This window comes from Apodemus sylvaticus, chromosome 7 (assembly GCF_947179515.1).
Source record: "Apodemus sylvaticus chromosome 7, mApoSyl1.1, whole genome shotgun sequence".
NCBI classification, from domain to species: domain Eukaryota; kingdom Metazoa; phylum Chordata; class Mammalia; order Rodentia; family Muridae; genus Apodemus; species Apodemus sylvaticus.
This window is the reverse complement of record NC_067478.1, coordinates 4,439,102-4,454,873: the sequence shown is the minus strand read 5'-3', so window position 1 is coordinate 4,454,873 and position 15,772 is coordinate 4,439,102. Positions and strand designations below refer to the sequence as shown.

At 49.3% G+C, this 15,772-nt stretch overlaps 1 protein-coding gene across 4 annotated transcripts in view; it reads right to left on the bottom strand.

The window, feature by feature from the left end:
* Positions 1–15,772, bottom strand: part of Scn10a (sodium voltage-gated channel alpha subunit 10) — a 91,307-nt gene that overhangs the window by 56,824 nt on the left and 18,711 nt on the right. For all 4 annotated transcript variants that reach the window (XM_052186980.1, XM_052186979.1, XM_052186981.1 and 1 more), the window contains exons 4-10: positions 12,062–12,190; positions 11,465–11,556; positions 9,844–10,035; positions 9,458–9,521; positions 4,134–4,275; positions 3,663–3,860; positions 2,529–2,699 (exon numbers count right to left, since the gene is read on the bottom strand). In XM_052186980.1, coding sequence (XP_052042940.1) covers positions 2,529–2,699; positions 3,663–3,860; positions 4,134–4,275; positions 9,458–9,521; positions 9,844–10,035; positions 11,465–11,556; positions 12,062–12,190 — 988 coding nt within the window. The remainder of the gene's footprint in view (positions 1–2,528; positions 2,700–3,662; positions 3,861–4,133; positions 4,276–9,457; positions 9,522–9,843; positions 10,036–11,464; positions 11,557–12,061; positions 12,191–15,772) is intronic.

Here is a 15,772-nt window from a genome sequence, read left to right as displayed (position 1 = left end):
AGTAGAATGTTTAGGTTCAGGGTTTGACCATCAGCACCCCCTTGCCAGCGTTGATTTCAGAACTAATCTGTCAAGTGGTGGACAATGATCTCTCTCCTGTGTCTTAGCTCTAACCTCTACATCATCACTTTGGGTCTGAAAAGGTCTTTATATGAAAACTCCCAGAGATCTATTTACCAGAAGAGCATACATGGAGAGAGAGAAGAGAAACAAGTCTTGGACATTCAGTTGCTGATCTGGGTGGTTGACTGAATGGGGAAATTAAAGCCCAACTCAGTGTCATCGACATTTCCAAGTGACTGTGACTTATCCTCCTCTGTGACTGTCAGAGTCCTAGCCAGGTTCCCTTTGAAAGCATTGAGCTGTGCCCCATGCATCCCAGGTGCTGCTTCAAAGGGACACAGAGGAGAAGACACGGGTGCACACAGGTGCTCCAGCATGGGTGTGTGCCCAAGGCTAGAGTGCAACACTAGGCTGGCAATGGTGGACATGGGAGTGTCCATGCCTGTGCACATCAGGGGATTCTTAATAGAGGACAGCATTCTTCAGTGAGACAGGAAAAAGAGTTAAGAGGAAGGTTAAAGGTAGGGAGTAACCTTCCAAAGGCTGTCTGATCCCCTCGCCATATGATTAGTGTGAGAATTGTTCTCCCACAGGAAAAGGTGTAATAGCTAATCTAGGTGGTCAACTTGACCCACCTGGGAAGAGAAAACCTAGGCTAAAGAACTGGCTCTATCAGGCTGGCCTGTGGGCATGCTTATGGGGGCATTTTCTTGATTGCTAATTGATGTAGGCTGACCGAGTCCACTGTGGGGCTGAACATAAGCCAGGGAACAAGCCAACAAGCAGGGTTCCTTTATGGTTTCTGCTTCAGTTCCTGCCTCCAGGTGGTAGTTTTGGGTTCCTGGCCATACTTCCCTCAATAATGGGTTGTGACCTGGGAGTTGTAAGATGGCGTGAACCCTGCCCTCTCTATCTTTTGTGTGGCAGTGGTGTTTATCCCAGTAGCAGAGAAGAAGGTAGAGGCCTACAAGGAGGAGCTATTCAGTATGTGGGGTTTTCCAGGCGGTGGAGAATTAAGAGGAAGAAAGTTGGCGAGAAAAGTTAGATCGGGATATTAATGTTAACCACTGAGGGGCAGACTGTAATGTGAAGTAAGAAAGTCATTCCCAGGCTAGGCTGTGTCAGAGAAAGGCCCTGAGGTCCTTCTGTGTCAACTGCAGGTGACAGCTCTGAGCTGTAGAGTCAGAAGCAAGAGGTAAGAAAGCAGTGAGGTGCAATGTGTGCTTTGAGCTTTTACCACTCCTGGGCATATACCCAGAGGATTCCCCAGCAGGTAATAAGGACACATGCTCCACTATGTTCACAGCAGCCCTATTTGTAGTAGCCAAAAGCTGGAAAGAACCCAGGTGTCCCTCAACAGAGGAATAGATACAAAAAATGTGGTATATTTACACAATGGGGTACTATTCAGCCATTAGAAACAATGAATTCATGAAATTCTTAAACAAATGGATGGAGCTGGAGAACATCATCCTTAGTGAGGTAACCCAGTCTCAAAAGATCAATCATGGTATGCACTCACTGATAAGCTGGATATTAGCCTAGAAACTTGGAATACCCAAGACATAATCCACATATTAAATGATGTCCAAGAAGAATGGAGGAGTGGCCCCTGGTTCTGGAAAGACTCAGTGCAGCAGTTCCGGGGAATACCAGGACAGGGAAGTGGGAAGGAGTAGATGGGGGAACAGGGGAAGGGAAGAGGGCTTATGGGACTTTCGGGGAGTGGGGAGCCAGGAAAGGGGAAATCATTTGAAATGTAAATAAAAAATATATCAAATAAAAAAATACATATTCTAAAAAAAAAAAAGAAAGAAAGAAAAGAAAGGAGTGAGGTGTTCAGCACCAGGGACAGAGCTGAAGATCCAAAAGAAGGGAAGCAGACAGACCCTTAGCTGAGGAGATCTCAAGGTCAGCATGTCTCAAAGGGGCCTCCCCTTCCTTACACACACAGATACACAGACACACAGACTCACGCAGACACACACAGACACACAGACACACACAGACACACACACACATAGACACACACACAGACACACACACAGACACACACAGACACACACAGAGACACACAGACACACACAGAGACACACAGAGACACACAGACACACACAGACACACACACACACACACACACACACACACACACACACACACAGGCTCTTATCTTAATCTCAGCTCACCTAGGTTTCCTAGTCAGAAGCCTGAAGAGTCGCCCAGAATCTGCTTCCCTTTCCTTATCTCCCAATCTTAAGTATTGATCTCCTCCACAAAGAAAGGTCCTTATCATTAACCCCCTCCCCAAGAGTGCTGCTGTCCTAGCTTAGGCCACCGATGAGGAGGGGTGTCTGACTGAGTTACCAAATCCCCTCCTCGCCCCATCCCAAGCTCTTTCTGTTTCACCTGGGGCCACAGCAGCAGCTAAGCAGAGTGAACCTTCGAGGCAGCTCCGCGTGTCTTACCATCCTGCGCTGGTTGTAAGGGTCAGATTGGGGTGATCTGTTGTCATCTGTCGAGCCCTCTGACACCCGTGATTTTACCCTGGGTCTTCTCTCGTTGGCGTTTTTGGGGGCTAAGGGCGATCCATCGTGGGAATGGAGTGAGGTCGTGTCAATCCCCAGGGCCGCCAGCACCTGAGGAGAGAGCGGTAGTTGCAGCCCACAGGATCTCACTGACCTTGGTGTCTGTGTGTCCCTACAACACGGCCATAGAGAGGAGGGATCTGAGACCAAGAAGCTCGAGGGTTAGGATACAAGCAGTGGTGGGACTGGGCATGGCAGAAATGGAGGTTACCTCCCTCCTTCCGCCCTTGTGGTAGGAGCTGGTGCCTTGCCTAGGCCCTGTCTAACAGGCCAGGGCGCTTGCCCTCACCCACTGTGCAAGTCTAACAGGTGATGCTCAATGCAGCACTGTGGAGAAAAAGCCTTTGTCTTTCTGCTCAGGAGGCAGATGTGGGAGCACAAGCAGCTGGTCCTCTTGCTTCTAAGTAGGGCTAACTAACTCTGGTGTAGGTCACTGCTGGAGATCCCCAGCAGGATCAGGCAACAGATAGCATCTAGAACACTTTGTGGGTTAGTTCTACCCGTTGTCTGATCATTTTCCTTGTGTCCTAAAGACTCCTGAATAAATTGCTTGAAGAAAACTCACCCATTCAGATTCTTTTGTGTGTAGGGTGTGTGTACATGTTCATGTAGGAACACACACACGTGTATGTGTGTGTGTGTGTGTGTGTGTGTGTGTGCATGTTTACAGAAGAGAGGTCAACCTCAGGAGTCACTCCCCAAGACCTGTCTAGTTTATTTTTTTAGCAAGGTCTCTCATTGGCCCCAAACTTGCCAACAAGACTGTACCCCAGTGATCCTCCCAACTCTGCCACTCCAGCACTGGGCTCACGAGCATGCACCTGACTACTTTTGACCAGGTGGGTTCTGGGAATCGAACTCAGCTCTTCATCCCTGCAAGCATGTTGCTGACAGCCGAATTCCCAGCCCAGGGCTGGGAACCTGAGACAGCCCCTCACATGGTTCACGCTCCTGTGGAAGATCATTAAGGAAGACTCCTGTCCCAGAAGGTCCTGGGCGGCTGGCTCTACCCACCTCCTGTTCCTTCTGCAGCACCTCAAGGGCTTCCTGGAACTTTTTTTCCTTGGCTTCGATCTCTGCAATTGTTGCTTGGTTCTGCTCCTCATACGCCATGGTGACCACGGCCAAGATCAAATTGACCAGGTAGAAGGATCCGAGGAAGATGACCAGCACGAAAAAGACCATGTACATCTTCCCAGAAGCCCGGAGTGTCTGCAGATTCGAGGGAAAGAGGGCTGTGTGGGGGACACGTGGACCCTTGAAGGTCGGTTAGACTTCCAGGATGCAGAGAGCCAGGCAGCTGGCCCATCAGTCTCCAGTCGTGACCGTGTGAGGACATGCAGATTGGAATCAACTGGCACGGCCAAGCATGGTGTCCCATGGCTTAACCTCAGCACTTAGGACTGGAGGCAGGAGGGTCACCACAGGTTCCATATGAGCAAAACTACAGTGAGGTCCTGTCTCAAAGAAGCAAAACAAAGATACCTGCTGGTACAGGCGCTCCCAGGAGTCCTGCGTCATGAGGCGGAACAGCGAGAGGAACGCCCACGCGAAGGAATCAAAGCTGGTGTAGTTAAAATCCGGGTTGTCGGAAGTTTTCAGGCAGACATAATTATCAGGGCAGTGACTGTAAGAGGAGAGAAGGACATCATGGAGCAGCCTTGCTGACAGGGGACAAGGCCACCATGGCACGACCTTGCTGACTGGGAACAAGGTAGTTTGGGGCAGTAAGAACATGGCGGGTGTGAAGTCAAAGATCTGAGTTTAGAAATCAGCCTTCAGCCTATTAGTTGAACATTTAGTGTGGGAATCAGTTTCCCTCATCTATAACGTGAGGGTGCTAATGCTTCTGTTCATTTTGCCTATCTAGGGGAGTCACGGCGGCAGCCTTGACTCAACTCCATCCGATGTGGTGTCAAGCTCCTTGTCGACTTACTCCAGGGAAAGGAAAGCCAGTGGCCACAAAACAGACTAAACCCGAGCTTCCTGTCGCCATCTCCAGAGTCAGCCATCGAGGAGGACTTATGTGAGCCAAGTTCAGTGACAGATTACATAACAATGGCAGCATCACCTCCTACTTGCCAAGCGCTTGCTCTACGGCTCTCTCTGTCCCAAGGGCTTCAGGGACAATGTAATGCATCATCTCAACAGTTCTTACTTAAAGTGAGGGCGTAGGGTTCGGAGAGAAATCAGCTGCCCGAACCCAGAGAACTCTGCGTGGTCATTAAGATGGAGGCATGCCCTGGGTGTATCAGCCGCAGTCTGGGGTGCCTAGGGGTGGTTGGTCGACACGAGGGGGGACTCATTTGAAAAGATAGAAAATACAGCCTAAGTCTCTAATGACCCCAAGAAGTCAGAAGTTTAAAATGCTATCTCGCTCCAAAGAAGCTCTAAGGCCAGCCTTCTAAGGAGCCCCAAACACTTCATATTCCAGTGCCTGCTCTTTGTGCTCTTTGTTAGAAAGAAACTAGGTAAAAAGGTCACATTCCAGAGCCTGCTCTTTGTTAAGAGCTAGGCAAAAAGGCCTTGAATAAGTGATCCTGACCCCCTAAGGTAACTGGAAATGAGCTAATTATCTGTTTATCTTGCTTCTGTAAACTGCTAACGCCATTACCCCCCAACTCAATATTTTTAGACTCCAGCAATTAGCTTCGCACTGAGTCACTGAGTAACTTGCCTTTCCGCCCTCAGCTTGAGACCTTTGGTCTCAAGAGATAGCTGACCCTGTCCCAGGAGCTAGCTCATCTGATGACTGGCCCAACGTTTAACTCTACAATGCCCCAAGGACGTTTGCTCCAGATAATCTTTAACCTTCCTTAAGGTATAGACTATTGCCTGACTTGTTCATTCTGTGCTTCCCGGCCCCTGCATGATTGTCCTCCACCCCTTGCCTTGTGATTTTCTCCTTTAAATACCCCTGTCTTGAGTTGCTCAGGGTCCACAGTCCTCTAGCCCTGAGTGGTGTACAACTGTGGAGCCCAGAGCTCTGGAATAAAAATCCTCTTGCTATTGCATCAAGACCATTTCTCTCGAGTGATATGGATGTCGCCTTCCGAGGCACGGGGTGCTGGGGCGCCCTTGGTTTTTGGGTGGTCTTACACATTCTTTATGCGCTTTGTGTTTTGTTACTTTTGTCTTATTAGGGTTTTGATGGTGGTTTTGTTTTTTGTTTTGAGAGAATATGTATATGTGTATATGTATGCATATATGTATATACATGAGCAGATTTGGGGATATGATTTAAATATATTGTATAAAAATTACTTTAAAAAATTAAACAGTTTTAGATGGAGGTATATAATCAACAGGGAGCCAAGCACTGAGCCTGCTTCGTTCCCTCCTGGCTGTGGGGAGGGGCAGGGCAGCAACATCTGTTGGATGAGTTGGGGGTGGGGTATTAATTAATTATAATTAATTCCACTTTTATCTCCACTAGGACTGGAGACTTACAAATCCCCCAACTCCCAAGTTTGAAGGAAGCCTTTTGGTTTTCTTTCTGGTAAGTTCTTCATTGGCTCTGAGGACTCATGTGTTTCTGTCTCCCACAGAGTCCACTCCTGCCGCTCCTCCCACCAGCCCGCACAGCCACAGCCCCTCACACCTTCCTCAGTGCACCAAACACTACACATAAAAAGCAAATGTAAATTCCTGCTGTGGGGGCTAGCCACAAGGTGGCAAAGGACCTGATGGCTGCCTGAAGACCCCCTGGCACCGGGAAAAGCTGTCTGTGTTTGTACATTCCTGAAATTGCAGTGCTGGGAAGGCCAGCTGCTGAGACAGGAGGATGCCTTGCTGACCAGTCAGCTAGCCAAATCTCTCTCCCTCCCCCTCGCCCCCTCTCCTCTCTCTCACACACCCCTATAAACATACACACACACACACACAATTCCTGATCCCTCCCCCTCTCCCCCTCTCCCCCTTTCCTTCTCTCCCCTTCTCTCCCCCTCCCTTCCCCCCACACCTATAAACATAGGCACACACACAATTCCTGATTTCTCCCCCTCTCCTCCTCTCCCTCCCTTCCCCCTTCTCACACACACACACATGCACACACACACACACACACACATACACACACACATACACACATATACCTACATACATAGGCGCACACACACACAATTCCTGATGCTGTTCACCTTGGAAACTACCCAAAGGAAGGGCTATATGAAAAAAAAAAAAGAAAGAAAGAAAGAAAGAAAGAAAGTAAAGGTCGCCAGGTGTTTTTTGTGCTCTCTCTCCATCTCGAGACCCTAGACCTCAGCCCCAGTTTGTCCTTGAGCCAGCCCCACCCCAGTCTTTGTGCAGACCCCCTCAGACCTCACTGCATTACTGCCTGAGCTGCCTCTTCCTACTCAAGCTGGGTCCATTCCTCCACTGTTGGGCTGCATCTGCCTGATGGGAAGTCTGCCTCTGCAGTACTTAAGATGGGGCAGAGGTGAAGGCAGAGCTTTACCGTGGAGAGCTGGGGTTGCTCTGCAGCCACGGGCTTTAGAAGTGCCATCATCTAAGTGGGGCGAACACAAGACTTTGATTTAAACAGAAGGGAAGCCACAATCAATGTCTGTGACACACTTCTTTCGGAGCCAAAGACTCAAATTCCTCTGGGAATGAAGAGGTTAGGAGGGCTGGCACTGACCAGGTCCTCCTGTCTGTCTGTCTGTCTGTCTGTACCCCTCGGCCATGTCTAAGCTTGCTCTTCTAGTCAGTTCTTAGCGATGGTTACGGCTGTCTTGCCATGATGGTTAATATTAAATGCCACCTCAATAGAATCTAGAATTACTCAGGAGACAAACCTCTCAGCTTGTCTGAAGAGGTTTCCAGGTTTGCTTAGCTAAAGTGGGGAGACTCACCCTAAGAGTGGGCGGCACCGTCGCACAGGTTGGGGCCCCCGGCTGGATAAAAGGAGCTGGACACAAGCGTTTATCTGTCTCTGCCCAGAGTAGGTGCAGCTCCATGCTCCTGGCTCTGCGCCTTCCTCAGTTGGACTGGACCCTCACACTGTGAGCCTGACTAAGCCATCCCGCGTGTGATTCTTCACAGGTACTTGGCCCCAGCAATGGGAAAGCGGCCGCTGTGCCTGTGTGGATCCCTTTGTCTTCGCATGGGCACTCGGGGAGCCCGAGCCTATATTGAGTATATTTCAGGCACTCGACTGTGTAAGAGGGAAGGATGAGCCTTTCTGTCACCTGAACCTCTCCTTCTCTTTCTTCACCCCAGCAGCCAAAGCAGGAGGCAGCGAGGAAGTCTGCCTTCCACATGGAGTCACCTCCACCCAAGCACCACTGTTCTCCAGTCTGTGAAGTATCAGGCCTGTCCTTCAACATCAGCCTCAACCACTGCCTCCAGGAAGTCCTCCCTGACTTTCTATCTGGCCTTACAAGATTATCCACTGTGTTTATCCAGCCGATGGAGCTTCCGATACAACATATATTTCTACAGCACAACATCTTTATGCACACACCAAAGAGACAAAACGCAACTGAGCTATACCCCAGATTCAGCCTGCAGGGATATTCTGCCTGGCCAACATGACAGGTAGATATTTTGGGGGAACTTGTAACCAAATTTCTGACTAGGGGTTAACACATAAAAACCGAAATTTCCCATCCCCCTCTGTCACGCTAGCAGAGCTAGAAGCAGAGGGTGCCCATTTTCACATGACAACCAACGGCTGGGCGAGCGCTGTCTGCCCCTCTGGTGGGGCATGGATTCTCAGTTGCCATGGTTCCCTCCTGGCCTTCACTACTCATTTGTTGTTATGTGCCTGACCTCTGTGAGAATTTGAAATTGCAAAAATGTTGTATGTGTATTTCTTCCCGTTACAAAAAAAGAAAATAGCAAACAAGAGAAAGGAGTGAACTGTGGTGCTCCAGCCTTAATGCAAACACATGTGTTTCTCCTGGGAGCTGACCGCTTGGCCTCCCTCCCTTTCGGCACCCACAATCCTTTGAGATATGACCCCGCCATTCTTTTCACTGGGAGGTGACATCTGTTACACCAGCCCTCAGACTTGTGACTTCCTTCGGTGAAGGGGACACAGAGAGAATGCCACTTTGTGAAGTCAAGAGATTTCTGCACTTTACTGTTCCCCTTGGAATCCCAAGTCTGCACGGAGACAGCTCAGGCCAGACTGCTGGGGATAAAGCATAACAGAGCACACAGACGCCTTGCAGCCAATTCATCTGCTGCTTGCAGATGTGCGAGGACCCTAAAGTCCAGGTGGTCCACGCTCGAGTGCTGAAGCGCTGAGCCGCAACCTAAATGGTTGTTGGGGTAAGTCATCAAATCCTGGGTCATTTATTACCTATCGGAACCCGACTAACACAGGCTGTGAGAGAGTGTGTGAGTGTGTATGTGTGTTCGTATGTTGTGTGGGGTCATGTATGAGAAGGGCAAGGGTCAACATGAAGTGGCTGTCTCAGTTGCTCTCCACTTTATTTTTTGAGACCATCGCTCACTAAACTTGATGCTCATCGGCTGAGTTAAAATGGTTGTCTAACAAGCTCGAGAGCTCTGCCAGTCCCCAGCTCTCTGCCCCAAGGCCCCGCAGTGCTGTGGCCACAGTCTGCACGGATGTGCCCAACTTCCCATGTGGGCGCCGGGGATTCTCAGTGGGGCCCTCGCCTTGCACAGCAAGTGCTTTACCCACTGACCATGCTCGCAGCTCCCTCTCTGTCTGAGTTTTAAGATGGCCACGTCTATGGTATTCATTCATATGGGTTCTTTGAGATTCTACCGTCTCTGCTCAGAGGATGCTATGGAGACAAGATGTTGGACATCGGTGACGTTGCGGGACGCATACTCACCCAGCGTCAGACCCATTGCCACATAACAAGGGATCCGTAGTTCCAGGCTTGATGAAGAAGTCTTCTAAGGAAAGGAAGAAATGAAGCCTCATGGTGTGTTCTGAAGGCCCCCACCAGGCCTTGGGTGGCCAAGAGGACACTTCCTGCCTTCTGTCTAAGTGAGGTCAGCTCCTTGGCCTACAAGCCTTCAGAGGACACTCGGGGAACCACACACCCTTCTGAGCCCCTTGGAAGCTGCACAGAGCCAGAAAGTCTTGCTTGTTTAGAGCCTGTTAAGCTTTCCCCTGCCAAGACAGCTACAGGAACATGCTGGTTTGCACCGTGTCCCCACGGCCACACCGTCCCAGGGTTCCTGTGATGGTCACTGCAGCAGAATGTCCACTCACCTGCCCTCTCAGATGACAGATTGTCAGTCTTGTGGGGATCTGTGCCGTTCCTGATGCATTTATTCTTAAGGTTCCCCTTGAAGAGCTGCAGGCCCACCAAGGCAAAGACACTCAAGCAGAAGACTGTGAGGATGGTCACGTCGGCCAGTTTCCTCACTGAGTGGATCAGGGCTCCCACGATGACCTTCAGCCCTGTGGGAAGATAGCATACATGCTCCCACACGGTGAAGCGCCACCCTGAGCACAGGTGAACACCGACTACACACAGGTGTGATGCCCTCACATACTCCAGGCAGTTTCAGGCCCAGTTTCTCATCTGCATCCTGCATTTGCCCACAGAGGCAAGTGGGAGGGGCCTGTCGTCCTCATTATAAAACCAATCAGCCAAGGCCCAGGCAACGCATATTTTTATCATCTCAAGGCAATGATTGACACTCATGATTCAACTAAAACCCCCTGTTAGGGTGCAGAGCACAGTGGTCAAGCACTTGCCTACTGTGCACAAGACCCTGGCGTTTTATCTGCAGCATTGGGAAATTTATATTGAGTCCTAGCTGTATTCCTGTCTCTGTTCCAGCCATGAGGTTTTCATACTTTCACTGGAAGATCTGAGGAGATCAGGGCCAACTATAGCTAGCTTCAAAGCTCCTCCCTTTAAGGAGGGATAAGATTTGTTAATAGAAATTATATTCTTGGAGAGAGGATGCTCAGTGTCACAGACAACAGAAAGTGTCTGACCCTGGTTGCAGTCTAGGATCCAGCCTTTGGTGGGAAGGTAATTGTCTTGGCAGCACACATGTGAGACCCTGTACCGGGAGCTGAGTGATGCATATACGTCACGTGTGGCAGATTGTGTGACAACTGAAGATAAACTCACAGCATCGAGGAACCGACCTTCCTTTGCCTCTCACTCGGGATCAACCCTTACCTATGTTTCTTCTATGCTTAAAGTCTCATTTTCTTAGTTAAATAGGCTAACAGTCAAGAGTCCCTGGAATGTGTGTGTGTGTATGTGTGTGTGTGTGTGTGTGTGTGTGTGTGAGAGAGAGAGAGAGAGAGAGAGAGAGAGAGAGAGAGAGAGAGAGAGAGAGAGAGAGAGAGAGTCCCTGTCCTGGAACATGTCTGTGTGTGTGTGTGTGTGTGTGTGTGTGTGTGTGTGTGAGTCCCTGTCCTGGAACATGTCTCTGTGTGTATCTGTGTGTGTCTGTGTGAGTCCCTGTCCTGGAACATGTCTGTGTGTGTGTGTGTGTGTGTGTGAGTCCCTGTCCTGGAACATGTCTGTCTGTGTGTGTGTGTGTCTGTGTGTGTGTGTGTGTGAGTCCCTGTCCTGGAACATGTCTGTCTGTGTGTGTGTGTGTGTGAGTCCCTGTCCTGGAACATGTCTATGTGTGTCTCTGTGTGTGTCTGTGTGAGTCCCTGTCCTGGAACATGTCTATGTGTGTATCTGTGTGTGTCTGTGTGAGTCTCTGTCCTGGAACGTGTGTGTGTGTGTGTGTGTGTGTCTGTGTGAGTCTCTGTCCTGGAACATGTGTGTGTGTGTGCTCTTGCGTGTGTATGTCATGTGCTCGTATCAAAGAACAGTTGTTCTGTTGTCGCACACGAGCTGGTTAAAGCCACTCACCTGGGATCACAGACACAGTTTTCAGGGCTCTGAGAACTCGGAATGTCCGCAGGCCTGAGATTCCTCTGAGGTCTATCGCTGTCCCCACATACCTGTAGAACCGGAAGGCATTTCCTCAGGGAAAGGGCTCCAGGGTGCATGCAGCACACACAACAGGGGTTATGGGGGAGGAGCCTTGGGAGACCCAGGACAGACACGACATTCCATCAGCGTGACCGACTACAGATTGACACGGGTGCCCATTAAACTAGCCACAATCTTGCTCAGAAAGAACCATTTCAAGAGGCAAAAAGTTGGGTTTCAAACACACAGGTTTGGTGAACCTGCCTCCTTGGACATGGTGGGGAAGGGGGGTGCTGAGCCTCTTCTGATCTGCGTTGGCTAGTCATTAGCACAGAACTGAGTCTTTGGCTTGTCCCCATGGGCATAGGACAAGTCCACCTGTGTATTCTGACACCCAGGCCATAAGAACTCCACCAGAGGAAGCTGGGTTGACATGAGGAGGTAGTCCAGGTTATGAGCACGAACCCCGCCGACCCCAAATTCTACACCCCAAAGCCTACAGGAACACACAGACTAGCCAAAAGAACTACTCACGCCAGGGTAATGACACTGAAGTCCAGCCAGTTCCAGGGATCTCGAAGATAAGTAAACTCATTTAGACAGAACCCTCTTGCCAGTATCTTTATCAGAGCCTCGAAGGTGTAAATGACAGTGAAGACGTACCTGGGGGGAGGTGGAGAGAGGGACATTAACTCTGGAGCAGAGGGGCCTCAGGAGCGCCCTCTGCCAGCCCAGCGGTGAGAACTGTTCCAAGGGAACTCATACAAAGACCATCGCCAAGGGGGTGGAGAAGAAGGAGGAAAAGTCACACAAGCGGATGGGGTAGGGGGAGAGAGCTAGAGCAAGACCAGGAGGGACAGGGGAGGGGCTTGAGGCTGCAGAAGCTCCTGAAAGGGCAGAGGACTATGTCAAGGGAAGAAACGAGTAGTTTCTTTGCGAGGCTCCAAACTATGTGTGTTGGAGGCTCCTTTCCCAACCTGTGGGGTGTTAGAAGGTGAGGGAGAGGCACGGATCTCTGGTACCGTTCTTTTCCTGGTCCCTCCCTACTCTCTTTTCTTTTCTCACCATGCCTGGGTTAACTGTGTTCCTGGCATCTGTTCTGTGGTAAAAGAAAGAACATCTGAATTCCACATAACGGAACTGGCTACCCCAAAACAGCCCCTTTGCTCCGTGGGGCCCCTTGTTGGGTTTCGATTTGAAGAGCTGAGGTTGGGAGCAAGGCGATGTTTCTGGAGTGTTTAGGATCACCGGTGGCGGTGGCTGTCACACTCTGGCTGCCATGAGCTCTATCTGAAGGCCCTGCTCGAACAGGTCACTCAGCTGTCCTCTCAGTGTCTGGCTCAGGAGGTCTACAGTGGGAATCAGGATTGGGACTTTTGACATGTTCCCAGCTGATGCTAATGTGCTGGCTGGGGAATCGCTGGCTCTGGGACCCGTGTGCACACGTGCACTGCACTTGATTTGATGCTGGGGAGATGGCTTGGGTTGCAAAGTGTTTGGATCCTCAGCATACCTGTAAAATGCCTGTGCTTCTAATGCCAGCACTAGGGAAGTGGAGACAGGAGGGTCCCTGGGATTCACTGGCTGAATCCATGAGCTCTAGGCTCAACTAGAGACCCTGACTCAAAAAATAAGGTGGAGAGTAACTGAGAAGAAGCTGGACCCCAACCGTATCTGCATGTGCACACACACCAATCCATACATGCACACTAAATATGAGTATGTGCATGCATGCGCATACACACAAATAATTAAAACATTACATTATAAGCATGTGATTTTGTGTGGAAAATAGGAAGCCTCTTGACTAAAAAGCATTTAGTTCATCCTTCCGGAGAGCTCCTTCAGAAGGAGGACTTTATCAAAGACATAAACCCAGAAGGATAAATACTAGCTGCTCTGAAGAACCCTGAACGGTTCAGAACTTAGAGATGCTTGGGACTCCAGAGGGTAGGCTGTGGGAGATGGAGCAGGTAGGGCTGAAAGGACTGTTGTAGTTTCTGCAGCTGGCCTACTAGACCAGACTTCAGCATGCCCTTGGTGGAGAATCATCTACAGAGCTGGATAGGATTCCTACTCTCAGGATCCAAACAGGAGGGGAAATGATGCAGCCTGAGGCTGTAAGAGTTCCGTCCATGAAAGGCAGGCACCTCCTGCTCCGCCTTTGCTAAGCTTCTAGAAGGCAGTCAGATTCACAGCTCATGAAGATCTGCCCGTTCTCTGACTATCTTGCTCTAGTTATACAGCTCAGGCTGGTCTTGAACTTGTGACCCTCCTATCTGCGCTTTCTGAGTGCTGGGATCCCAGGTGTCCAACACCACAGCCACATTAGACGCTGCACATTTAGTAAGCCAAGGAGTGTTGGGAATTTGAGGAATGTTTGAAATAAAAACCAAAGCATGAGCCAGGCACGGTGGTGCATTTCTGTCATCCCAGCCCTTGAGAGGATAAAGCAGGAGGCTTGCAGTGATGTACAAGCCAACCAATGCTGTACAGCAATCCCCTGCCTCAACAACATCGCCATCACAGAAATAAAACAAAAACCCAAGGCAACCAAAGAGGGGGTTAAAAGTAAAAAAAGAAGCCACGAAATAAAATCTAATGAAAGAAAAAAAAAACCTGCGATAGATATTTTTAGAGAGTTAAGAGGTGAGATAAACATTTCTTAAAACAAGAATAGAAGTCTACAAAAAAAAAAAAGCATTAAAGAACCAAACAGAACTTCTGAAAGTGAGATCGCAAATAAAGTTTTAGAAAATATACCCCACCCCCACCCCTGGCATAAGAATGGATAGAACAGAAATTGAAAACCAGGGAATTTGATTGCTGTCAGGTTTGCAAAGAAAGAGATCGGAGGACAGTATCGCAGGGATTGTTCAAGGTGGAAATTTCCCCAATTGAAAGATCCAAGTTTTTAAAACACGGGCAAGTGTTCAGGAAAATGAACGAGAGATTTAAAAGGCCCTCGCCACAGCAGAACTCTAGAAGAGAACTCAGAAGTTCCAGATCATTCTGGACAAAGAAAAGCTTAACGTTTTGTTTGAGAGACTAAGAGAAAAACAAAACACAGCAGGCTGCCTGCAAAGGATTGATGATGTTTAGTCACTGCTTTATTGCTGTCAAGAGACACCATGACCAAGGCAACTTATAAGAGAAAATACTTCATCGGAGGCTTGCTCACAGTTTTAGAGGGCCAGTCCACAGTCCCCATGGCTGGGAGCAGGGAGGCAGGCATGGAGCTGGAACAGTAGCTGAGAGCTTACATCCTGACTAAGAGAGTGAAGCCAGGTGTGGCCTGGGCTTCTGAACCTCAAAGCCCACCCACGGTGACTAATCTCCTCCAGTAAAGTCACACTTGCTAATTCTCCCTACACTCCATTAACCAGAAACCAAGAGTTCAAGTGTGTGAGCTCATGGGAGCCATTCTTATTCAAACCACCACAGTGGAGAATAAAAACACCATCAGATATTGCAGGAGCCACCTTGGCCTGGAAGATCAAAGCCTTCAAACCTTTCCCACACAGAATCTCTCTGTCAGCCTGACTGTCAGAGATGAAGATAAACCTCTAGACATATGCAATCCTACAGTCATTTACCTCCTGCCTATGAAAGTCTAGACTAACTGTCCCAGTACAACAACAACACGATCAACAAACACCAGTATCCAAAGAACAGAACAGGAAAAACTGCAGGGAAGATCTTTGCTGGGGATCTGCTGGTCACGCTGAGGTGAGTGGAGACAGAGCGACTTCTCTTAGAGGAATGGAAACCCAATAGGCGAGCTGATGTGTTCAAATGAGCAGAGCCGAAAAGAGTCCCTGGAGGAGACTCTTGGGACAAACAAGGGATACACAGATAGAAAACTAAGCCAAGGAGGAAATCCTTATACAAACCAGGAGAGTAGAAACAATGCAGGAGAAAATCGGGAGAGCTGGAAAGATGGGTCAGTGGTTAGGATCATGCACTTACTGCTCAAAGAACCTGAGTTCAGTTCCCCGCACCTGGGCCAGGAAGCTCACAAACACCTGTAACTGTCTCACGCCCCCTTCTGGTCTCCATGGGCAACTGCACTCACACGTGCACTGCACCCCCATATATATGTAAATAATATATCTTTTAAAAATTTACAAAGCAAAACAGAGTGAGGAAAAGTCCACCTTCACGCTGAGGGGCAGGTGGTGAGGGCAGAGGTAAAGGAAGAGAAAAGAGGAATAAGAGAAAACACAGTGAACGCTGGCCTTGGTT